The 26,544-nt window shown below is 44.8% G+C and overlaps 1 protein-coding gene across 3 annotated transcripts in view; it reads right to left on the bottom strand.

Annotated features, from left to right (window-relative positions):
• ZMAT4 (zinc finger matrin-type 4) overlaps positions 1-26,544 on the bottom strand; it is a 157,357-nt gene that overhangs the window by 127,946 nt on the left and 2,867 nt on the right. For all 3 annotated transcript variants that reach the window (XR_008933772.1, XM_056860604.1, XM_056860602.1), the window contains exon 2: positions 24,857-24,958. Coding sequence is in view for 2 of the 3 variants with exons in the window: in XM_056860604.1 (XP_056716582.1) it covers positions 24,857-24,958 (102 nt within the window). In the remaining variant the exon portion in view is untranslated. The remainder of the gene's footprint in view (positions 1-24,856; positions 24,959-26,544) is intronic.

Here is a 26,544-nt window from a genome sequence, read left to right on the forward strand (position 1 = left end):
CTAGAGCAACTGTCCTATGGGGTGCGGTTAGGACGCTTAGGGCTGTTTAGTTTGGAAAGAAGGCGGCTGAGGGGAGACATGATAGAGGTCTATAAAATTATGCATGGTTTGGAGAGAGTGGACAGGGAAAGTTTTTCTCCCTCTCCCATAATACTAGAACATGGGGTCATCTGCTAAAGCTGTAGAGCGAGAGATTCAAAACAGATAAAAGGAAATATTTTTTGACACAACGCATAGTTAAATTGTGGAACTCCCTGCCCCAGGATGTGGTGATGGCTGCCAGCTTGGAAGGCTTTAAGAGGGGAGTGGACATATTCATGGAGGAGAGGGGTATTCATGGCTATTAGTTAGAATGGATACTGGTCATGCTGCATACCTATTCTCTCTAGTATCAGAGGAGCATACCTATTATTTTGGGTGCGGTGGAACACAGGCAGGATGGTGCTGCTGCAGTCGTCTTGTTTGTGGCTTCCTAGAGGCACCTGGTTGGCCACTGTGTGAACAGACTGCTGGACTTGATGGGCCTTGGTCTGATCCAGCAGGGCCTTTCTTATGTTCTTATGTTCTTATGATGTATAGACCCATGTGATCTTATTTGAGGACGTTACTGTCCAGGATAGCTGCAGAGAAGTACTGAAAAATATAGCATGAAACTTCTCTGAACAATAAGCATTTTCAGGTGAATTGAGACTTGTTTGCAGAACAATTCTCCCCTTCAAAAATGATTCCCCACATATAAATACTGAGATTAAAATATATAAAAGCCTGTATATATTCAACAGCCCTATTTATTACACGTTTGAACATGAAATGTCCTCGGGATTGATCTAGCGATGGATTTGTTTGCACAAAACACACACATGCACACACAAGGGAATGAGAATTCATTGCAAGGTGCCATTGCATCTTTCGCAGCCAATAATATGATTATCACCACAATCTGAATGTGTCCTCTGTGGCAGCAGCTGAGTACATTGATCCACAAAACTGAAACTTGAGGCTACAAATTTTCTGTCCTGGAATTCATTGTTTTCAGCGTGAATGATGCCCACAGAGCTGCATGTATTGATTTGGATTTCATTCGAAGCATCACTTCCCTGACTAGATATGACTTTTCCTCCAACATGCTGTAGATAAAAAGTCTTGCTTGTCTACAGCTCATTTATCAACCTCATTTTATTCCTGATGTTTCGTTTTCTGTGTGCAGGGAGTTTGCGGGAAGGGAAGAATGGCAGAACATTCTATGGTGATCCCTCGCATACAGGATAGAGGTTCAGTTGACACATACATTTGCAATTTAACCACTTGAGTTGGAGAACTGAGCCTCAAATGAAGGATCTAAATAGATGAGACATTTGGAGATCCATGGCTGGATCTTTTCAGCGCTCTCCCAGTTCTATAGCACGCTGATCCAAATCTTGACCACAGTGTAAGGGAAGAAAATTTACTCCACAAGCACAGGCACTGTGCTTCCCCCTCATGCATGCAAATAGTAAGCACTGATGCCTTACTGACAATAACAGCTCTTATGCTAATCCTCACCTTCATCTCAGACCTATTTGCATGCCTAGCAACCAACAGAGCTCACACTAAGGAAAAGGGCAAAGACATGGAAATTAATGGCAAAAATTAAAAAAAGAAAAGAAAAAAGATTGTGGACATATTAAATGGGCGCAACAGCCAGCACTTGCACAGTTACAGCCTACTTCCACACCATCTGGTGGGGGCCTTTTGCTCATTCTTTATAAATATGCCATCAGATGGTATTCAGGGTTTGAGCAGCACAATTTACAACGGAAGAGCAGCACTTGCTTTCCTCAGCAACCTCCGCATGCATTTGCTAGCTGCAAAACTTGGGGACAGCACCCAAAGCTTTATCAGTGTCTCCATGGCATTTTAAAACCCCGCAGGCCATCGTTCTTCCCTGTTTATTAGGCTTGGACAGTTTTAGCCGCATGGCTGCTGCAGTTTCTGAGAAGCAAGCAGTGCCATGCCTGTGTGCCCACTCCTTTTGGAGCCTTAAAAAAAATACTTTCCCAATGCTCTTGTTTAAAGGTGAAATAAAATTGCTTAAAAAAGGAAAATGACCAGGAGACTAATTGCTGTGAACATCAGAACTGCCTTGATGGATCTAACCAAAGCTCCATCTAGTCCAGTGTTCTTTGAACTGTGGTCAGCCAGATGTCTTCAAGACGTCCCTCAGCAGGGCTTCAAAATGATGGACTTCCCCTATCCTCTGCTCAATTCAGTCTTTAGAGGTAGACTGCATCTGTAAAAGGAGGCTGCATGGGTAGGGTTGCCAGGTCCCACTTCGCCACCGGCGGGAGATTTTGGGAGTGGAGTCTGAAGAGGGCGGGGTTCGCGGAGGGGAGGGACTTCAAGGCCATAGAGTTCAATTGCCAAAGCGGCCATTTTTCTCCAGGTGATCTGATCTCTGTCGGCTGGAGATCAGTTGAATTAGAAGGAGATCTCCTGCTACTACTGGCAGTTGGCAACCCTATCCATGGGGCTGTCAAGGTGAACAGCTATCAATCAGTCTGTCTTCCACAAATATGTCTGGTTCTTTTTCTAGCTGACTTTAGGTTTTAGCATTAGGAAACAGTGACAGCAAGTATCTCCCCCTGGGTCAGACAAACAGAGCTATTTGCCCATAAATCACGACTAGCCCAGGAAACCCAATGGCCCTCTTGATTACATCACTGTGAGGGCCTTGGAGTCCTGAGCACTCTGACTCCACTTACCTCTTGCGGCTGCAGAGCCATGCAACAGTGGTGGGCTGCCTCGCCTAGCGGCCCATCAGGAAAAGAGACTCCTTGCCTGCCTGCCTACCTCCCCACCCCCATGCCCAGTACCTTGATCACAGGTAGGGTTGCCAGCTCCAGGTTGGGAACTACCTACAGATTGTTGGGGTGGAGCCTGAGGAGGGCAGGGTTTGGGGAGGGGAGGGACTTCAAGGCCATAGAGTCTAAAGGCCAAAGCGGCCATTTTCTCCAGGGGAACTGATCTCCATCAGCTGGAGCACAGTTGAAATAGCAGGAGATCTCCAGCTAGGACATGGAGATTGGCAACCCTAACCACAAGGCATCTGAAGCACTCAGTACATCAGTCATCCCCAGCCAGGAGTGAGATGGGGTGGAGAGTGGGTATGAACAGCTGCCATCCCAGAGCAATGCTTTGTGCAAGAGAGGATGCAAACATCCCCTGTTTTATTGTATTTTATATCAGCTGCCTTGGGGATCTTTCTGGGTTGAAAGGTGGGATAGAAATCAAATTTTAAAACCCAATAATAAAATACCCAGAGCAGTTCAGGTGCTTATAAAAAAACGGGCCTTGCACAGAGAACTGAAACAGTAATGTATGAATATGAATTTTCCCCATGCCTTTCTGTTTTTGTGCATGGTCATTAATAAGGTTGGGCAAAGGAACGCTGCAGATTCAGCCCAAGCATGAGGAAACCATGACAAAAACTCAAACTTCTGAATCCAACTGCGGTTGTCACAAAAGCTAGTAATATCCCCAAACGAAAACACAGCTGCAGGAGGAACATTGTGGTAACAGAAATAATGTCATAGCTCTGGAAAAGGTCTCCTCCTCCTCCATTTCATTATTTTTCAACGTGCTTCCCTTAAGTTGACTAGTAGAAAGCACTTTGCTTCACTGCATGGATAAGCATGTCCCGGTATTTGGGGGAGGGAGGGGAGTCAGGTCTTCACGAGCCTCGCTGTAAGCACACCAGCATTAAGACTGATGCACAAATATCAGCAAAGGCCACATGAAGCACAAAATCCACATAGCATGGTTAGGATGACATGAATGCAGACTGTTCTGTGCAAAACTGCCCTGTTCCAGAGGGCATTTGGTGGAGGGTGAACTGCTTTAGCTGTGTTATCTCTGAGGACTGGCTTGTAACTATATATTCTGCCTTGGTCTTAGCTTGCTGGATACTTCTGAAGTCTGTGTCCTTCAGTCCCTGCAGTTAGCCACCTTGAGTTTGTGGAGATAAGACAGGGTAGAACTATATTAAACCAGAAGTACTTGTTCCATTGCTAGGGTTGCCAAGTGCCAGGTGGTGGCGGGCAAACCCCCGCCAATCCACCTGCCTGCCGACCAACTGAGGGTCGGTGGGCAACGTGTGCATGAGGGCCTGCCCGAGGCACCACGACACTTCCGGCTATAAACTGGAAGTGTCGCATCGCAAGGGGCCGTTTTCCACTCAAACTCCCAGTTTGAGTGGTAAAGGGCCCGTTGGATGCAGCACTTCCAGGTGTAAATGCATTGCAAGGGGCCTCTTGCAATACGTTTTACACCCGGATGTGCCGCATCGCAATGGGCCCTTTACCACTCAAACTCCTAGTTCGAAGTGGAGGTGGTGGCTTTGCTCTCTCTTCTCTTGGATCAGCTTACTTTCTTCCCGGCAGCTGCCCAGGTGCTGGGATGAGCATACACAATTTGCAGAGAAGGGTAGGGGATTGTTAGAGAGGACAGGGTCTGTACTTCCATCTCTGGCATTTGGCTCACCTATCCTCCAATTCCTTTGGCAGCAGTTGTTTCAAAGTGGGAGCCACTTATTGACCACCAGGCAAAGGCCTTGCCCACTCTCCTGAAATGTGGGCCACGTGCCATACTGGGGAACAGTGCTCAGATGAGCCATGGGGGGAGGGGCAGCATATCAAAGAGCTACATGCATCTCCTAAGCTACTGTCCATCACTTTTAAATGAGTAAATAAATAAAAATGTATTTACGTCTCGAACATAGTTATATAATGCTGTTCTCAAGCTCAAGGCAGGTTACATACAATTGCAGTAAAATAAATGTTAAATATTGTTAGACATCGTTTTAAGAATGTTGCAACCCACCTTTGGCTTGGAAAGGTGAGCTACAAACATTTATAATAGAAAAAAATTGATGGAAGTTCTAATACAGATGATGCTACATTTATAGAATCTGGTACTACAAGAGGTGGAGACAGCTACTAGCTCAGTGGTAGAGCCTCTGCTTGGCATGCAGAAGGTCCCAGGTTCAATCCCCGACATCTCCAGTTAAAGGGAATAGGCAGGTAGGTGATGTGAAAGACCCCTGACTGAGACTCTGGAGAGCCTCTGCCGGTCTGAGTAGATGATACTGACTTTGATGAACCTAGGGTCTGATTCAGTATAAGGTAGTTTCATGTGTTCAAAACACAGGCAAAATGAGTGGAAACGTGCGGGGAGAACAAGGTGACCTCTGATGGTCACGAAAGGCATGCATAATCAAAACAAAGCACTGGAGAAGTCGGCGGGGTGACCATTATAGTTATATAATTCTGTTCTCAAAGTTGGCTGATCCTGTGGCCCCACAGTGCTGCTGACCATTTTACCCGGTCTGAAGCCAGTATAATATAGTCATGATCCTCTGCACCTCCAGCAGCAGTAGATTGAAAAACAAAAACAGCTGCAGAGACTGAGGCTAACACAACAACACTAACAGCCCCTTCCCACCTTGTCCCGGGAAATGGCATCTTTCTCCTTCTCATAAATCAGGGTGTACAACATAAGGCTGGGAGGGGCACATGTGTCCCATCAACATATGCGCTACAGCCTCCATTGTTAATTAGATAACTCAGCAGGTGTGGACTCTGTGCCCCTGACTGATACACAACATCCCACTTCAGCATCCTACCGAGAGCCCCCTGCCTGAGCTCCTTCTGGCACATTTGCTGAAGATTCTTGCCTGCCTGCCATCTGACGTATGCTGCAAGGACTTCCTCCATAACAACCTGGCCTCCAGTGACATCCGAAGTACATCAAGGGTTTATTTTAATGTAAGGATGTTTAACAGAATGCTTAATCCCATAATGGATCTGGTTATGCTTGTTTGTGTAATAGCTATAGCTCAACCCAATTCAGCTTCATTTATCATGTATGATAGGCAGTCACAGTGGGGGGAAGGAAAGTGGTATATCGGCATGTCTACACATATCAGTTTACATGCACGTGTATCACAATCCAAAGGGATCTTCAGGAACTGTGTTTCTAGAGACCCAGGAAAGGAGCATGGAATGTGAAGCATTTAATGTGCAGACTAACAAAATGCAGCTGTGTGCACACTAAATACATGTCTAGTGAACACGAGTGAATGTTTTAAAAAGACATTCCCATAATTTTCTCCAAGGGCAAAGCAGGGGCAGTGATTTAACAGAACACAGGAACAGGCCAAAGTTGGTTGGACCATCTGGAATGGAGGCTGCCATGGTATTTGGGTAAGATGAAGGAACTCTCAACATTTGTTGGTATAGAAGAAGGCTAGATAGAGTGGGGAGTAAGCTAGGAGGTGCAGCAAAATGACATTAGCTCCAGCAAAATGCAAGGAAGAAGAACCGAAGCTAGTGTCAAGAGCTGGGCTATAAGATCAATATCAGAGCAAGACGTGAGAGTGAATCTCCCTTCCTCCTGGGAAGAGGCAAGATCCAGCACTACCTGAGAGTACTAGATATGTTCCTCAAGACCTTGCCAAAAGTCTGACCAGCTCTGCAAATTGCCTTTCCCTGTGTAACAACTCCTAGAACTGGGCTGTTGATGTCATAAGAGGAAGCAAGGAATATATTCCTGTGGGGTATAGTGATGACTATTTCTCTAAAATCAAAATCTTACAGTGAACCATAAATCTGTTGGCTAAGAAGTATAAAACGGGGCTCTGAAGCACATCAACATCCCCTTGTGAGAGTCTGTCTGTCTCTGAATTAATGGATTTATCTGCTTAATGACGGCCGCTGTTAGATCAAGAAACAGATGAAATAGCTGTAGATGTCCCTGGAGTTGTTCAGTTCCTGTTAACAGCCCCAGAATGTGAAAGCCAGGAGGGGTGTTTAAACCCTTGGTGGATTTCCTCAATTAACTCAGAGTACCCTTTTTACCGGGAAAACTATTTTCTTCCTTCTACTATCACACAAGTCAGAGAGAGCCTCAGAGAAGAAGTAAATTAGAATAGGCTCTGCTTGTTCTCATATTAGTGCAACACTGCTACCAAACAATAGATTTTGGCACTTTGAGTGCATTAAAAATAATGTCCACCATTAATTTTGACGGCCGTGTAGTAATCAGTTGGCCATGAAAAGAACAGGTTTGGTGTTTTTTCCCCCTGAAGAGGCTCAGGATGAGAGATTAAATCAGTTTAACTTTCCTACCACCTGCAAAGCTCTTCTTCCTTCTGGCAAATACTCTCTGAACATTTTCTGGGAGTGCGCAAGGCCCCTGCTAGAGCTTGGCATTGTCAAGCAGCTGTTGAGGCCTCAGGAGGACATTTCATAATCCGGGCGCCACAGCTGAAAATGCCCTTTTGCTGGTTATTGTTCACCTCATCTCTGGTAATGGAGGAAGTGGGAACAAGCTCTTGACAATGAGATCAGACTTTTGGCAAGGTCTTGAGGAACACCGCTAGAGCTTACAGGTCTCAGTGGAGGCCTAGCCTCACCATCAATCTATTATGGATTTGACAAAGTCTCCAAAGGGTGTGGAGACTGATATGAAATGTATAATTTTTGCTGGAGGCCTAGAAGAATCCATACAAAGAACTTATAAAAATAAAGTTCAGTGGCACTTTCAGGTTGCGGATACGGAGTTCCATTTTGAAGCGGTGTTCTGGTATTTTCAGCACTATAGTGGGAGCTTTATTTAAAAGCAATATACTCTTCCTCTCCCCCCGCCACCCCCAATCAATACTTCAGTCTCAGGATGGCTTGCCTGGATTCCCACATCTCGATCCAATAATACATCAAATGAAAATGGTACTCCTTGTTTGTTTAGACAGCAGAGATTTTTGTCTGCAGTTCTGTCTATAAATGGACAGCCCAGGTGGCAGGAGATTAATTCTTGGATCACCCAAGTTATCCAGACATCGATCAATCTGTCAATACCATTAGCGCAACATGCTCAACTATAACAGCATGAGGATTTCCAGCAACAGCTAAAGCCCAGGAACCCTACACCAAAGGGCAAGGAGCACTTGCTTGTTTCAATTCATCTGGGCAGCTTTCACGTTTTAATTGACTTCCTTCAATTTTGATCGGTTTGTTGATAGCTAGTCAAGCCAAAAACACTGAACGTGAGCGCACCTTTGGGTGCTTAATTTTTTAAATTAAAAGAATAGCAATTCTCCTGTTTTTAGATATTTTTTTTAAAAAGCATCTTGCAAGCACTCAAAGCAATGAACACTGGGGGGAAATGTTAGAACAGCTTAAAGAGCACATGTGTGTATGACTAATTTGGCTCAAGGCGAAGTTTGAAGGCAATTGCAGTCTGGGTAATTTCACTGCAGAATTTTCAAGGAGAAAGTTGAGGCTGTTAACTTCTTTCTAAGAGATCCAGCCAAACGGAATGGGGCAGGCTCCCTGCATAACAGCCAAATAGCTGCTATTTCGCTTTCTCTTAAGACTCGGGTCTGAGGGCATATAACTTGGGAGGACAACTCAGAGGGAGAATTGCGCAGTGACCACCTATCCAAAATGAGGAAAGGCTTTACTATCACTGGATTGGCCATCTGATGTTATGTATAATTAAATTTATACCCCACTCTCTCTTGGTTCACCCCAGGGGTTATCGCCTTACCCCCTAGTCACTCATTTTAAAAAGCTGCACACATCAGAACCTGAGCACGTTATTTCACCACAACTCCAGTCCATGCAGCAGACAAACGGTACCCTGCTTTATTCTCAACCTGGTATGAATGTTCCGTTGTGTCCTGGGGCTATCAGAGAGCCAGCGTGGTATAGTGGTTAAGAGTGGTGGTTTGGAGCAGTAGACTCTAATCTGGGGGACTGGGTTTGATTCCCCACTCCTCCACTTGAGAGGAGGACGCTAATCTGGTCAATGGGATTTGTTTCCCCACTCCTACACATGAAGCCAGCTGGGTGACCTTGGACTAGTCACAGCTCTCTTGGAGCTCTCTCAGCCCCACTTACCTCACAGGGTGTCTGTTGTGGGGAGAGGAAGGGGATTGTAAGCCGGTTCGATTCTTCCTTAAGTGGTAGAGAAAGTTGGCATATAAAAACCAACTCTTCTTCATTTGCAAGTGGAAGAATATAATAAGGAAATGGCTGGGGGAGGGACTCAGGCAAAACCATGCCTTCTGAACAAGGACGGTTCCAAAGAGAGTTTCAAACTCCCTGCATTATACAGACAGATCTCTGAGAGCATAAGTCTTAAAGGCTGCAGTATAGTGGTATTTTATAGACTTCTTGCATGGATGAAAGATGAGGTACAACAGTCATTTTTCAGACACAAGCAGGAGGAGACAGTTGTCATAAAGAGATGTCATATAAGGGCAAGGTTTTGCTGCATGTTGGGCTGGGAGCAACGACATCCTGGAAACCCTCAAATTCTTTTGTCAGTTTTCTATTACATTTTGCCCTTGGAAATAAATAGTACTTTAATATCTGCAGGGGCTGTCAACAGATTATGACCACAATCCATCCCACCAAAGTGATCCTAGCATGAGGCCGTGCAAGGCAGCTGCCTTAGGTGAAAGCTTTTAGGCTCCATTAAGGTTACCTGAGTGAGAGAAAGACTGATCTGACCACCTGGGGCACAATCTACCAAGAAGCATTCTTGTGCAAACCCCACAGAAAGGGTGAGGAGCTACGCAAGTATTCTACCGAGTTGTGTAAAACAAATCCTCAATGGTTTGTGTTAATTAGCAAATGGGAGAATACACATTTTTTGTTGTTAATTTCAGGCCCCATCAATGGATACTTAAATCTGGAGACCGGAGTCATGGAAAGATATTTCTAGAAACTTGTGAAACCCCTCTGGTTTACAGAAAAATCTGAAATCTAACCCCCACACACAAAAATAATAGAAACAGCACCTGTAGCCTTAAGGGAAGGATGCCCTCAGTGGCTGTTGCTAGGCAACCTCAACAGTATTGCCAAGCCTTCCAGATTTGGTTCCTGTCTATAAAAGGCAGGGGGACGGGGCAGAGCCCTTTCCACTGCTGTTTTGGCCTGTGAAGGAAGACTCAGTAGGGCCATACCTGGCAGCAACCTCTTGCTCCCACCTGATTTGCATGACTCACCCAGGCTTGCTACTATTCAACAGCAGCCACTCCATGAAAGCTGATGTTATGTAGTGGTTAGAGTTTTGGGCCAGGATCTGGAACACCCATCCCACCAAATCCCCATCCCACCATGGAAGTTCACTGAGTGACTTTGAGCTATGTACACATTCTCAGTCTAACCTCCCTCACAGGGTTGTTGTAAAGGTAAAATGGAGATGAGGAGAAGGATATGCTGCCCTTTAAACATATTATGCCAAGAAAGGGATTTGTATTATTATATAAGCTGCTTTGGTTCCTCACTGTGGAGAAAGAATGAATAAAGTCAATAAATAAAAAATACAGCTGGAGAATGAGGGGGCAGATAAAATGTTGGTGGGTAGGTGGGAAGGGGAAAAAACGAGGTTATGGAGGTGGAGGTGGAAAAGATGAAATAGTATGGGGATAGAGATACAGAGGAAGTGAGGTGCCCCCCACAAGTCCTTGTGAGTTCCCTGCAATGCAACTGTGCCTGGCCCAGCAGCGAGCACTATGCAGAGTTTTCCCAGAGAAGCTGCCAGGGGGAGGGAAAACTAAACACAGGGACAGATAAAAGTACAGTGGGTGGGAAGGAGAGAGGAAGCAGGAAAGGGGGACAGGCTATAGTGGCTTTCAGGGAAAGAAAGAACAGTGGAGGAAAAGAAAATGAGATGCCTCCTGCAAGTCCTTGTGGGTCCCCCACTTGTACCTCTGGCATGTGAAGACACGGGGTATGTCCAGTAAAACAGAGCTGATAAAACTGGGTTCCAGGACGGGAGAGAATGTTGAGCTTTCCAGCAACAATTATTTTACCCAATGACAGAATTCTTTGTATCTTGTTGCATCCACACATCATTGGATATTGTGCTGTCGTCGGACTGTAGCAGTTATTTGCTACTGGGTTTTTCTGCGCAAAGACAATTCAGTTGCAAATGATTGCTGCAGTGCAATAACAAATTATGTGTGGATCCAGCCTTGTTTAAATGGCTGTATAGCATATTTTGTATGCTACTATTAAAGCATAATGGCTATTGTCTTTTAAATGTCAAGGATGTGTTCATCTATTAACATATATTAAAAAGTTAACTTCTAAAAAACTTAAGGTACGCATATATGTTTAGGTAAGCTTCTTTGATTTATATTCTCACAATATCTATACAGCAAAGGGTAAAATTGCATGAGGCTGAGACTGCAGATCTCTCTAAATCTTTGGAAGGTAAATTTCAGTGGGGGGCCCAAGAGAATAGGGGGCACAGAAGAAAAAGAGGGCATTTTCTGTTCTATCCCTGCATGAGAGAGAGACAGAGACAGAGACAGATAGACAGATAATCTTTATTACGGTCAATGACCAGCATGGTTTCGCTAACTTATGATGAATCTTTAAAATGTAATGACAACCACTATGTGTGTGTTTATGTGTGTGTGCGGGGGGGGGGGAGGGGGTATAAATTAACAAAACTTTGCAGGGGTGGAAAAGTTGAACCCCCTCACTCTCCTCGTTGACCTGAACTGGGGCAAGGGTTGCCAACTTCCTGGAGGAGCCTGGAGTTCTCCAAGAATTTCAACTGATCTCCAGACTACCGAGATCACTTCCTCTGGATAAAATGGCAGCTTTTGACAGGGTTCAAGACCAAATCAAGCCTGAACTCTTCCTAGAAGCTAAAATGATAATTAAACTGAGGCTATTGTACTTTGGTCACATTATGAGAAGAGTCACTGGAAAAGACAATAATGCTAGGAAAAGTTTAAAGCAGCAGGAAAAGAGGAAGACCCAACATGAGATGGATTGACCCAATAAAGGAAGCCATGGACCTGAGTAAGGCTGTTAACATTAAGACATTTTGAAGGTCATTAATTCATAGAGTTGCCATAGGCTGGAAGCCACTTGACAGCACTTAACACACACACTGCCTGTTTCCACACAACTGATTTGCCTCAAGTTCAATGCTGTGCGGAAAATGACCCTGCATAAATGTCCCTCTTGTTTTGAGAATATAAAGAGTGTTTTTCTAGGTCAAACTGAGTCATTTTCACATGTTCCAAAAGTGTGTTAAAAGACAATGCATGCAAGGGCAAAAAGGGATCCCAGCAGGAAGATCCACAACTAACCTAAGAATGTGCATTGTAAATATATGCATCTAGGGCTCTCTCCATGTGCACAAGAACAAGGGATGGTCAAAAATGTTCAGTTTTCAGTCCTTGTTATTTTCCTATGTTGCCCTTTTTGTTTCACTCCCTTTCCTTGCTGCTGTTAATGATTCATCCCTTTCAACAACATGAGGCACAATTGATGCAAAAACAACATTAACCATTGCATACACTTAATAGGAAAAATTTGCTACAAGGAAAAAGAAAATGTCATAAAATAAAGTCTCGTGCATTTCTGGGAAAAGCTAATGCAAAAGTGATTTTCCAATTGGAACAGTGAGTCTGCAAAAATCAGTAATATCCTGGAATACCTTGGAAAAAAACATGGTTCCTCATTGTTTAAAGAGAGCAGTATGCATACACTTGTATGCACATAGGCTTTATTAGACCATATACTTAGGGTTTCCAGGTGCCCGCTGGTGGCAGGCAAACCCCCAGCAATTTGCCCCTCTGCCCGCCAACCACCTGAGGGTCAGCGGGCAAACGTGCACACGCGAGGGGCCTTATACCTCTTAGTTTGAGTGGTAAAGGGTCGCTCGCATGCTTTCAAGCTACAGCCTCCCGTCGGAGAAGGACCTGGCAACCCTACTTATACTGACTGCATGTAAGCTAGGTGTGGAGCCACCAAAATCCCACTCACCTTCTATGAGGATTCGTTCATTGAACCTACTTTGAATGTGTGAAAGGGGTTCTGGTCTAGCATTCTGTGTATGCACAAATCCCAGCAATTAGTAGGCACTTGGTGATCCTCCAGAAAGCAGTCCACCCGTTACCCCACTCTGTTATGGGGCAGAGCAACCGTATATGGGGGTTGGGGTTGGGGGGGAATCTGTAGCAGGAGAATTACATTGCAAACATCTCTTTTGTTTGCCTTGTTGAGAAGAATTTGGATCGTCTGCCTTGGGTATCTTGGAGTGGCCCTGTCCATTAAAAGCGCTGATGCACACATGTTCGTTTTAAGGAAGTTGAGGTTTGTTTCAAGAAAGCTGGGCCAGAAAGGGAGGAAGAGAGAGTTTTACTGCTGTATTAAATGGAGGAGAGACAGACACCAAATGAAAGACTGTTATGGTTTCCTCAAGATACACTGTCCTGTCAGACATGCAGTTCCCTGCCATTTCTTCTCAAATTTTGTCATGTTCTCATAGCAGCATGAAAAATTCCCTGCAGATTCATGAGAAAGGCAAATGTCTGTCTTTTTTCTTCATGACAGGGTACAAGGGAGGCTGTAATCCGTTTCTTGTACATCTGCTAATCTAGCCAGCCCCTACTTGCATGCAGTGGCTTCTCTAAGCACATAGGCCAGTCTTGTCAGAGCTGGATCAGTGCCATGGCTGGCTGCACCTGACACCAGACAACACATCTAGGTGTGGAGCCCAGATGTCAGGATGGCACTGTGCTGTTGACCAGACAAAGGCCAGAGCTTCTACACAATTATACCAGACCTAGCCAATCCAAAGGCTTCATGCTGTCTACCAATCACAAGCACCAATGCACACCCTCCTCCAATACGTCCCGGAGACAAACTGTTATACCCTGATCATCACACTAAGATCACTGTCAGAACCTGCACCACCTTATGTAATGTTTCTGTTTTGCCTGCTACATGTCCCATTCATGTATTCTGTTCTCTACTGAATTAAAAACACCCTGTTCTCTAGTGAATTAAAAAAATTAGTCTGTTTGTTCTTTTTTTGGTTCGAGATATGCTAGGGAAATTCACACGCACAGAGAGAGAGAGAGAGTATTATCTAGAGTTCAAAATAAATTTCAGTAGTTGCAAGGTACACAGTGGCAGGCTGTACACTGAATAATGCCTTAGTTTTGTTGCGCACATGCATTGAAACACATGCATGCAAAAGACTCCATGCATCACCTCCCCTCCCTCCCAAGAGATTTAGCATCTAGAGACCTGAAGAACAACTCCAGTAATTCATATCAATTGCAAGAAGTCTCAAAAAGAGGTAACAGGCACCAAATAGAGTGATTTCCCAGGGAGGTAAAAAGGTAAAGGTAGTCCCCTATGCAAGCACTGGGTCACTATTGATCCATAGGGTAACATCACATCCCAACGTTTACTAGGCAGGATTATGTTTACGGGGTGGTTTGCCATTGCCTTCCCCAGTCATCTACACTTTACCCCCAGCAAGCTGGGTACTCATTTTACCGACCTCGGAAGGATGGAAGGCTGAGTCAACCTTGAGCCGGCTACCTGAAACCGACTTCTGTCACAATAGAACTCAGATCGTGAGCAGAGCTTGGACTGCAGTACAACAGCTTTCCATTCTGTGCCACGGGGCTCCTCTCCAGGGAGGAGGGACTTGCAAACTGGGACCATCCTTGGACAAAATGACAGTTGGGACATGTATCAATATGCTGTGCTCATATTGCCTTCTGGGGCCTGAAGAAGGCTCTGAGTCCTGGAATGCACAAAGTCTTAGAGAACTGATTCCACTGGGTCCCTGTCTCAGGCGATGAAGTTTCTATCAAGCCTTTCTATCAACAAGGTTGTATTGTTCATTCTGCAATGCCTATAGTGGTTGGTTAGCAGAGAACCCAGAAGGACTATGCCTTGTCCTTCCAGGGGGCACTGGACATAGTGGGGGAGGGGGTAGCTGAACAAGACATTCAGCAGCAGATAATGCCCTGGAAACCCCAGGCACCTTGGAAGTGACAGGAGAAGGGTGCAGATTGCTGGGCAGATGTCACGGACAGCATTGGCTGCTTAATCATTCCCACCACACATCCTGGTTTTCTCTTCCAATCTAGTGCTACTCAGGGGCTAACTGCACATTACACCGTCTCGCATCGCATCCAGTCTGCCTTTTCATCAGACATGGCTCCAAGTTCCCCACTGAGAACCCAGTTCCCAGGCAGGTGGGGGCTCAATTCAGATAAGGACAGCAGCACATGGGGAAAGGGTACTTAAGTCTTTCCCCTACACCAATTTTCCAACCTGAAATGGCCCCGAAGAGTGTTATCTGTCCCATTGGGGAAGCCTACATCACCCCACTGTTACAAATAGAGCCTCCAGTGAGGCAATTGGAAGCCCATCAGGGCTGCTTTAAATTTGTTTATATTAATCTTTGGTTATAAGGCCCTCCTTCCACTTTCTATATCAGTCTGTTTTATTTCTCAAATCTTTAAAAAGCTGTTTATGGAGCCACCCTAGCCTCTTTAGGCTCCTCCCATTTTCCCTTCTCATAAGAATCGTTTGTGATTGTGCCTTCTGTATTTTGTTTTTAAGAAACTCCCACCCCTCTTGAATTCCCTTCTCCTTGAGTATTTCTGACCCTCCTTATCAGGTTTGCAAACACATTTTTTCCTATCCTTGTGAGGTGCAAACCATCTCCCGATAGAAGAAATTCATCTCGAAAGCGCAAGGCATGGTCCAAAAATCCAAACCTTTCCTGATGACACCGTCTACACAGCCAGTCACTAAGTATCCTCACCCCATATGAGATGGTACAAATCTGCAACAGAACTGCCCACACCTAAGAACTGAATTCCCAGCAGGGAACTCACAGGACACATCTGGTAGAAAGTCCTCATAGTGGACCTGTATGTGATACAAGGATAAGAACATAAGATCAGACCAAGGCCCATCAAGTCCAGCAGTCTGTTCACACAGTGGCCAACCAGGTGCCTCTAGGAAGACACAAACAAGACGACTGCAGCAGCACCATCCTGCCTGTGCTCCACAGTACCCAATATAATAGGCATGCTCCTCTGATACTAGATGATGGTGTAGTTAGATACTCCCCCCCCCCATCCCCTTGATCCAGGCGAGTGCTTGTTATGTTGGAGGTACAAGTGTGGGGAGAGGGGTTGCAGAAAAGCAGCAGGGAAGGGAAAGTTAAACATCCTGCTCACCAGCTTCTCCCAGTAAACGGCAGCCATGGGCCCTAGGCTCAGCTCTGCTGCCAAGTATTTTGTTCTATTAGGAAGCGCCATGTGCGCCTGAGAAAATGCTCAGGAAACATAGAGTTCTCTGCAGCTCTTCAGACTTCCAGGAAGTAATTTCTTCAGAGATTATGAAAGTATATTTCAAAGCACTGCCTGGTGGGCCATTGAGCGGGGGAGATCTGTCAACTGATCCTTGCCTTGTAGGAATGCCACTTATTTCTTGTCACTTACATGCAATGATTGTATAGGTCATGTTTTTATTTAAGTGCATTTGAATTTCGGCACAGGCCAGAAGAAAATTCACAGAACATCACAGCTGATGCAGATAAATGAGAGCGCCCGGTGGCTTAATTTGTTACGGAGCGAGGCCCGGGTTGCTGTGCAGACAGCAGAATGTTCTTTTAACTCTCAAACATGTTCTACTTGCGAGCCCGTGTTTTTCTAATGCCCGCCAAGTATTTTTTTTAAAAAAACATGCAGCCACCTGTTCTGCAGTCTGCGAGTTTAAGCTGCCTATCTTAGTAGGGATATTAATACGCATACTCTTTTTTAAAAAAGGATTTTACAAAATAATCATTTTGAGTTTTCTAGTCTTTTCATAGGACTGGCCTAAGACTTTTTGCTACCCCCAAAAAAGCTTCATCATCTTGATGCAAGATGAGGTGGCAGATGTGGGGTAATGTGGAGGGTGGCAGAGACACTGCCACCCAGTGCAATCCATCAGGAAGTTCTCTTGTGCAAACCTCACTGAAATCAACGGGAGTTATGTAAGGGAACAGCTTGCTAATATTTAGTAGTGGGGAGGGGGGATGCAGTTCAGATTTTACTCCAGGAAATGGTTGAAAGGGCATTTCCCAGACACCTTTGTAATGCCTTGGAGGATGTCAGGGCATCTTCTCAGAACACGTGCGGCTTCATTGGTGTCCTTGAAAATCTTAGTTCTCAAGGCAACGACTTAGGTCACATGTTCAGCTGAGCCCCACCTCTGTTATGTTACAAACAATTGATCTGTTTCACACACTGCCATCTGCCCTGCCTTTATATTACTTTTAATCATTTGCTAAGGCCTGTTTGCTACAACTGAGCTCTACCATTATTTTCATTGTTGTTTTATGGAGCTAGAGGTTTGTTACATGTTTGTTAATTTAAAAAACAAAATCTAAACTCAGTAGTCAATTAGAAGTTTAATGGGATGTTCCTATTAATCATTAATTACGTTTGCATGGTTATTCACAGCTGATCAGGTCCATCTTTCTTCCTCTGTGCTGCTGGAATCAGTGCCATCACCTCTACCCTGGCCGGCTTCCTCTTTCCTTGAGTGATGCCAGCCACTCAGGGATCCCATAATGAACACTGTGACAATGTTTGCACTATTATACAATCAGATTTTACTGTGTGATAACATCACTCAGATGCTTGCTCCCAATGGCTTCCTGAGCACCAGCGCTTCTTGGTGTGCCCCCACCCCACCTCATCCCACCAAGCAGCTCCAGGACAGCCAGGCAGCCTCCTCTTCTATCCCACTGAAGCTAGGATAAGTGAATCAGGGCCCCTTAGTGGCAGAAGGCTACACACTGCTATTAAACATTTTCAAGAAAAGCCTACCCAAACCCTTGGTCTCACAGATCATCTTTTTTGGAACTGTTAATTTGATGCCGTTTTTAATTGCAAGGTGACTATGTAATTATGATTGCATTCGTTTTGTTTTATGGCTGTTGTGAACTGCCTTGAGGAAAGAAACATTTACAAGCATCTCCTCCCACAGTCTGTCATCTATGCTGTGTTCCAGTTTGGGGATGATTTAATATTTGGCATTTTGACCCTAACATGTTGATTCTCCCTTGCACAAATCAAACTCGTAACTCTTTATTTCCAAGGTATTTTTAGCTTCCTTGTGCTATTTAAGGTACACATTTTCAACATTATATGTCCACCAACAAATCACCAGCATTGTACATATAGTATTTGCATAAACAATGTCTACTATACATATTAATACCATATAAATTGTGTACGGAAACCATACAACTTGAGTACACAATACCAAAGAAGGTGTTAACAGTGAAAACTGGAGAAATAAAGCCATTATGAGTGTAAAAATTAATGGTACGGGAACATCCATTCAGCCATACCTGAGCTATTGTGGCAGTAAGTGTACCTAAACCTCCTGTCCTTTGTGCTATTCCATCCCATCCACACTCATTATTCTTGCTTTCCTGGGGATGAACTTTGACTTTCTCAGCTCCTACAAAAGTTGTTGCTGCACTAGCCCTTTCTCGGCTTTACTTCCATACCTATCTGGAGCCCAGCAACTGTTTGAAGACCCTCCCAGAGTACATAATTGCCATGGTATTTGAAGAGGGGGAATGTGTGTATTTTACATGTAAATACAGCTTAGGTACATACAAACCAGCCACTGGATTTTCCAAGGTTCTGGTTCAAATGTACAAATACCCACCCTGTTCAGACAGTATGGCAACCATGCATATTGGGACAATATGAGTGGTTGCCAGGCTCTCAGTACACATGGATGTAACACATGAAGAGGGCTTTGGTTTGCAACCAACCTGTGTTAGCCTCGGGCAGCCCATTCCTGAGGGGAGGGGCTGCACTGGTGGTTGGAGGCAGCACAGAGGCACCGCCTCCAAAGGAGGATTCACACACACACCCTGAAGCCAAGGAGCTGCCCTTACTTGCAAGCCCCGTGGAACCTCTCCATGCCGTTCCATGGGGCTACACCACCTAAAAAGGTGGCATAAATGCAAGTAAGGGCAAAGGGGGTGTTTCCGACCTGAAGGGGGGTTTAGAAAGTGGCTTCATTTCCTAAAGGCTGCTCCACCCCTAGAATGCCAACTGGGACAATGGCACACAAATGTGCACCATTAGGATGCTGGCGGGAGGCCGTGATGGCATCCCAGGGCCATGCTGGGAGGCTGGTGTCCACGTCCCAATGCTGGCATCCATGCCAGTCACAATGGCACAAGTGGACCGGGCACCAGCACCCTCTCCCTCAGCCCAGCTAACATATTTCAAACCCATTTCTGGTCTGGATCATCATCAGAGCTCCACAAATTTTGACTGACCAGCTAAAATGGGTGCTTGCCACAGTGACCGTGCTCCTCCCTCAAGAGGGAACAGGGTCTTGTCTCTGGTGTTATGATCAGCTTCAGAGGTGCTCAGACCACCTCCAAAGCCCAGCACAAGTGTGGGGATGAACTCACAACTCGGGGGGCTTGGACCTGTCATGCTTTCAAGAGGAGTTCCAGATACTTCCAAAGCCAAACTCAACTAAAGAGAAAAGCTCCACCCTCCTTCCCAGTTTAGAATTGGAGAAGGAGCCTCATTCTATAACACTCAGATGCTGTGGCAAACAAATCTGAGGACCCCTGATATGAGAAGCAGCTTTGGACGATATTCCTCATCTCCAAATGACCGTCTCTTTTAATGAAATAATTATGACAATTCATACAAAGCCAAGATCACTAAACCTAACCCCAAATCCATACAGACTGTAATTCTACTTTCTCCAAATTCAGTATCTTACAGCAAGTCAATCAGTATCTTACAGCAAGTCAACAGGAACTCACACATATGAAGCAGAACCCAGATGAAGAACTTTTGAAATATGACAATGGGCCATGTGGAACCTTGCCTAGGTAGGTACTTTTCTTTCCAATTTGCTCTTTGAACCAAACTGAACTGTTTGGGGTTATAGAGATGGTAAGGTACCCAATTACCAATCCTCCAGTATTTTGCATTGTTACAAGAAATGTGGATCTACAACCTTATCAGTCAAAAGTTTTTGCGGTCTGGGCAATAATTGCCCTGACCTGGATGGCCCAGGCTAGCCTGATCTCGTCAGATCTCAGAAGCTAAGCAGGGTCAGCCCTGGTTGGTATTTGGATGGGGGACCACCAAGGAATACCAGGGTTGCTATGCAGAGGAAAGCACTGGCAAACCACCTCTGTTAGTCTCTTGCTATGAAAACCCCAAAAAGGGGTCACCATAAGTCGGCTGCGACTTGACGGCACTTCACAAACACACACACACAGGCAATAATTAAAGGTATTCATTCAAGCTGGATCTGGAGCTTCTTCGACATTAATTTGATTTTAAATTGAAGACTTTCTAAGTCAACAAGGCCTTGGCTGTCCCATCTCATCAAGTCTCATCCAGTTCATGAGACCGCTGATACTCCAGGACAGGCACAGAGTGCCCATTCGGTGCAAACGGAAATTACGGGAATCTTTCTTTGTTCTGCTGTGCAGACATGCATGCCTTCTCTGCTGCCATTCCAACAAGACTGTCATGCTACAGCCTTCCCAAATATTCTGCCTTACCTATATCTGACCTTTATAAATATATGTAAAGAAGGGAAATGAGCTCTAAAATCGTTTTGGCAAAGAGAGGGCTCTGCATGTTTGAATGTGTAAAGATGAGACTGAGATGTCAGAGTTCTTAAGTGAACTGATTTTTTTTCCCCCAGATGGAAGGTGGGAAAAAAGCTGACATTTTTTGGGGGGGAAATTATCTTTAAATTATAGACTTGTCTCTGCCAGGTCCGCAGTGGTAACAACCCAAGCAAGAGCGGCGGGCAATGTTGCGGCAATCTCAGACTGAAATTTGCTCGGCAGTTAGAGAGCGTCGTCTCCAGGAATGTTATTATTGCAAAATGAAATTGTTCTTTTTTTCATCTGTTTGTTGCTAGTTTCATTTGCATTAATTAGGTTTGGCTAGTACCAAAGTCAAGCTGTTAGGTCACTTTTTTTCTTATGTATTGCATTGTTTTAACAGATTGGGGGATTAGTAATAAGGAGGATCAGGATGTTTATTTGCTATGCTATTTTCTAAAATGTATATTTCATGCTCCCTTCTTCCCCTAAGGGGTAGGAAATTCAGGTTAGCTTTTACAGAATACTGTTTCATTGGGAAAAGACAACACTGGAGGTGTATGTTGCTTTTGCAATAACCTGTTTATGTCCTAATATTCAGCTTGAGCAGGAATGATGGGACACAGCAGCAAGCACACAGGCAGGCTATACTACTTCCACTGCCAAAGCAACACTGCACCCCTCCACGCACACGCTCTTTCACACATCCAAATCCACCTCTCCGCGAGATAAAGGAAAATTGACCTCAGACAACATTTTCAGACACAGGCTGGCAAGCAAAACTGGTTTAATAACGATGGTGGTGGTGATGATAATTTCATTTATACCCCTCCCCCGGCAAACCAGGCTCAGGGCGGCTAGCAGCAGATGAATATACATAATAAAAATGTACATTAAACAATCGAAAACAATTAAAAACATCACAAATAATACATCCCATACGGATGGCACCTAAAATACTCCACCTTGGAAAGGATATCACAAAGGAGGCTGTGTATCAGTGCCTGCCATTGATGTTATCCCCAATACTGTTTGATCCTGCAGTTTGAATACGTGTTTATAAGTGTTTATTTATTTATTTTTCCTTCTAGTTTTAGCCTCTGTAACTTTAGGACATTATCCAGCATTCTAATTGTACCCACATTTAGTATTTGCTCGGATATTAATTAGTTATGCACTTTGATAATCTTGCCATTTTAACCATTTAACCATTTGTGGACTCACGGGCAAGCGGCTCCAAGGAAAGGGGAAGGAGAAGTAACCTTAAATAAACACACATACACGTACTTTTTGGGAAGTAAATGGCCACAGTTTTTATTGATCACAACAGAATGGAGCATTGGCGGAAAACCATGGGGGCGGATCCAAGATATCGGGTCACCACCCTGTAACCCGATATATATCGAAAGCATCGATAAACAGCCCAACCACCTGTGGGCACAGCACCGGAGTAGCACTTAGGTGGCCCCACCGGACGCACATCTCTGTGTGGAGCCAGCGCCACCTGGGATTGGAGCACCCAATACAGGCCCCCGAGCTGGGCATCGCTGTTGTACTCCATCCCAAGACCCCTTATGGGGGTCCCCACAAACGGGAAGGAAAAGCACATCTTCCCTTCTTGGATCAGACCCCATGCAAAAACCCGCCAGAACAAACTGTGACAAAAGAAAATCAAACACATAACTACAGAACATAGGGAGGGTGGGCGGGAAACCTCGCCGTCCTGCAGCAAAACAGGATGGCTGCTGGTCTACGCCGGCTTAAATTGTCACGGGAAAGGGTGACGTCAGGACGCCTCGCCCCACCGCTGGGAAGGGCGGGGGAGGGGGAGAAACCCCCAGGCAAGTGTAGCCTCGCGAGACGGCAACGGGCTGCAGTCCAGCCTGGTGGAGACCTTTTCCCCTTTCTTGCATCCTGTCCGGTAAGTCCACAATGGGGGGACCTGATTAGTCAGGTCCCCCTTTTTTTTAATAGCAGATCTATTTTGTATTTGTTTTTAACCTTTGCTATTTAACTATACAAATTGGTCTTATTTGATGGTCTATGACTGCAAATAAATTATTGATTGATTGCCTGGATGTTACCCCCAATCTGTGGGGGGTGGGAGGATGGAGACGGACAGACATGGGGACAGGAAAACACAACCAAAAGAAGGGAGGAAAGAAGGGCTAAGGGGGGAAAGGAATAAGGGAGGTAAGGAGGCCAGGTTTAAGATGTAATGCTGTTGCTGCCCTAAACCATAAGCTTGGCGGAACATCTCTGTCTTGCAGGCCCTGTGGAACTGGGTTAGATCCCGCAGGGCTCGGGTCTCATTCGACTTATAGTTCCACCAGGCTGGGGCCAGGGCTGAAAAAGCCCTGGCTCTGGTTGAGGACAGCCAGATAGTTTTAGGGCCAGGCATTACCAAAAGATGTGTTCCAACCAAGCGTAATGCTCTCTGAGGGGTATATTGTAAGAGGCAGTCCTGCAAATACAGTGGTCCCAGACAGTTTAGGGATTTAAAGGTTAGTACCCAAAATTTGAACTTGATTCCGTACTCCACCTGGATCCAGTGCAACTGGTGGGGCACTGGCTGTACATGGGCTCTAAATTTTAACCCTTTACCTCCTATGTCAGGTGGACAGACTTGAACTTCTGTTGTTTAGAATAGCCAAGTGCCCATTAGTGTCCACTATTAATGACCAAGCCACTGCTTATCATAACATGAAAGCACCCGTCTCAACAGTTTAAATGCCAGTTCCTGATGTTCTAGCCCTGTCTCACTGTGAATCCCCTGGCAACTCCTGCCTCCTGGCCTTGGCTTACTTTCCAGGCTTTTGTTCTTAGCTGGGTCCCTGGATCCCTATTTCATGCTTCTCTTTCATCTATAATATTGGTCAACACCTAGGGTTGCCAAGTGCCAGGTGGTGGCGGGCAAACCGCTAGTCCACCTGGCTTCCCGCTGACCAGCTGAGGGTCGGCAGGCAACCCGTGCACGTGGCTACATGTCAGTTCCAGTTTACATCCGGAAGCGCAGAATCGCAAAGGGCCGGTTTCCACTTTGAGTGGAAACCGACCCTTTGCAATGCAGCACTTCCGGGTGTAAACCGAAAGTGACGAAGCACTTCTGGGTGCGCGTGCGACCCCACCCCCCCACCTCCACTCCAAAAACCTCCCGCCGAAGAAGAAGGGGAACCTGGTAAGCCTATCAATACCCTGGTAAAAAAAATTTTTTTTTACAAGAACCTACTGCTGGTGGTACAATGATGTATTCCCATACAGAAGGAAAATCTTGACCTCCTAGTTCATTACTACACCACAAGAAATAGTACTTCCCCTGCAAATACATAATGTCACATGGTTCTGCAGTCACATCACTCCTATCTGATATATGCACTGCACAGTAAAAGTGCAGACTGCCGTTTCCCGCATGTACAACACCGATAGGCCCTGGGGAGGCCTGGGGATTGGACACCACTTGAGACCCTGATGCAGACATGCCCTTATAGCAGGGAAGCTCAACATGTGTTATTTCCAGCAGATTTTCCACCTGCTGGAATCCCATACTGAGGACAGTTATCTGAAGAAAAAAAAATCTGCAATGCAGATCCACAAAAGTTTTTTGTACATTGCATGTCAATGGTGATTTGCCACAGACCTAATTGCATTCATAAGGTCACTGTAAGTTGGAAGCGACTTGACAGCATTTCACACACACACAGTGGCACTAGTGATGAGCAAATGTTCCCCACTTCATTTGTTTTTGTATTCATTTCTAATTCTTTTAATGGGTTTCGTTTCCTGCTTTTCATTCTTAGATTTACAGATTTGCTTGCAGTGTGTATGCAATTTATACAGCATTTATAAGTACAGCTAAAGTAATTTCTTCACATATTTGTGTAATATATAATGTTGATACATAAAGAACACAGAGAAATACATTTTACAAGAAAAATGTTGCATGAGGAAGCAGCAAATGATGCACAGGTTCCATTCTCACAAGATGCAAAATTGAAACGGGTGTTTGGGGGTCTAAAACAGCAGAGATGAGAAATTCAAAAGCAACCCTAAACAGCTGATCATGTTCCCCCTTTCAAAAACTCAACCATCTCTCTAAGCAATATAATGCAGATTTGAGTCACTGTTTTAACTTAATTTTGCATCATCTTGCATAGACAATTATTCATTTCTTTTTGTAGCTCAAATAATAATATTTTTAACCCTCCTGCCTCAGGTCACTTACCCCCAGCAGTGGATCTGCTGTTCTTGCATTGGAAGGGAACATTACATATTTGTGTCATCTCAACCTTACTGGCATACCTCTGTTTCACAGTCCAGAGACCCTGCAAGCCTCCAGATTGCTGCCAGTATTAAGCACCTCAATTCTTACCTCGTAATGGGCCACGCGCTGAGATTCCGATATTAGCTGAGCGCTGCACACTTTACAGTAGCTTTCTGTGAATAATTCCTGGTCAATATCCGACGATTTCATCTGCTTACGATGACACAAATAAAACAAACAATAAAATAAGAGAGAGTAAACCATTGTCATCCCAGCCCTGGTGCACAACTTGTGGCAGATATCAAATAGCATTTCACACTGATCTATGAAAAGAGCTGAGCAAATAACTTTCTTGCGAGAAAGTTAGAGATAAAGTTAAAAATGCCATTACAATGGAATTAGACAGTATCAGAAGCAAGTCTGTGCAATTATGCAGACTGGAGAGTTGCAGTCTCCTGAAGCCTAAATATTCAGCAATCTTATGTAAGTCCCATCAGTCTTTAGAAGGCTTGCAAGTAAGTGTAGTATAGAGACTTCAATAAAGAGAAAATGAAAATGCACTTAAATCTGAAAGTCTGCTTTGATGTTAACTGGTAATGCCGTCAAAGCTCATACTCCTTTTGTTCTGGGTATATCATCTCCTAATATTCGTTTTCAAAGAGCCTCCCATTTCTACTGTGGCTGGGATGGTGCATTTGAGCCCAAAATTCCCCCTTCCCCTCTAACCTACATCACAGGATTGTTGTGAGGATATTAGGGAGATGAGTAGGCTTGTGTTTACTACCCTGAGCTCATAAGAGGAAGGTAAAGGTAAAGGTCCCCTGTGCAAGCACCAGGTCATTCCTGACCCATGGGGTGACGTCACAGCCTGACGTTTACTAGGCAGACTTTGTTTTTGGTGTGGTTTGCCAGTGCCTTCCCCAGTCATCTTCCCTTTACCCCCAGCAGGCTGGGTACTCATTTTACCAACCTTGGAAGGATGGAAGGCTGAGTCAACCTTGAGCCGGCTACCTGAAACCAACTTCTGTTGGGATCGAACTCAGGTCGTGAGCAGAGCTTGGACTGCAGTACTGCAGCTTACCACTCTGCGCCACGGGGCTCTTTCATAAGAGGAAGGGGAGGATAAAAATGTGACAGAATATGGATTAGAATATACCACTACCCAATGGCTGAAGGGAAAGTTAATTCTGGATGAGGGACAGTCTAACTGAGAAACTTCTGTCAAGCTTTTGAGAAGTGTTCCCCTGCGCCGATGTAAGAGTTGCCCAAAAATATCCCAAATATGTAACAGGGAGAAGAAAAAAAAGATTCTATTTATTTAAATTATTTGGAGACTTGACTTTCTCCCAGAAATCTTGGACTCAAGGCAACTAACAACATAGTATTTTTAAAGCAATAAAATATAATTAAAACTTATAAGAAAGCCACAAATTAAAATCACAGTTGGAGCCCATCTACGATTCTGTGAAAGACCTTCTAAGTTCTGACTTTCAGCCTTTCAAACCTGACTGAGGAGGCTGTTCCATTCCTGGTGGAAGCCACCAGAAGAATCCACTACTGGCTGCAGCAGTCCACACCCTACTGCACAAGAGGACACGTTGTTGCTATCAAGATGACCTAAAGTGTTGCATGGGCACACACTCAAAAGAGGTGTTCTGTCACGCGTGTGGGTCCCTGGTCATGGAGGCCTTTAATAGGAAGCACCACGATCTTGAACTGACCATAGTAACACATCTATGGCCAATATAATGATTGTAAGATCCGTTTAATATAAACTCTCCAGGCTACTCGCATAT

Source organism: Euleptes europaea, chromosome 14, assembly GCF_029931775.1.
Source record: "Euleptes europaea isolate rEulEur1 chromosome 14, rEulEur1.hap1, whole genome shotgun sequence".
NCBI classification, from domain to species: domain Eukaryota; kingdom Metazoa; phylum Chordata; class Lepidosauria; order Squamata; family Sphaerodactylidae; genus Euleptes; species Euleptes europaea.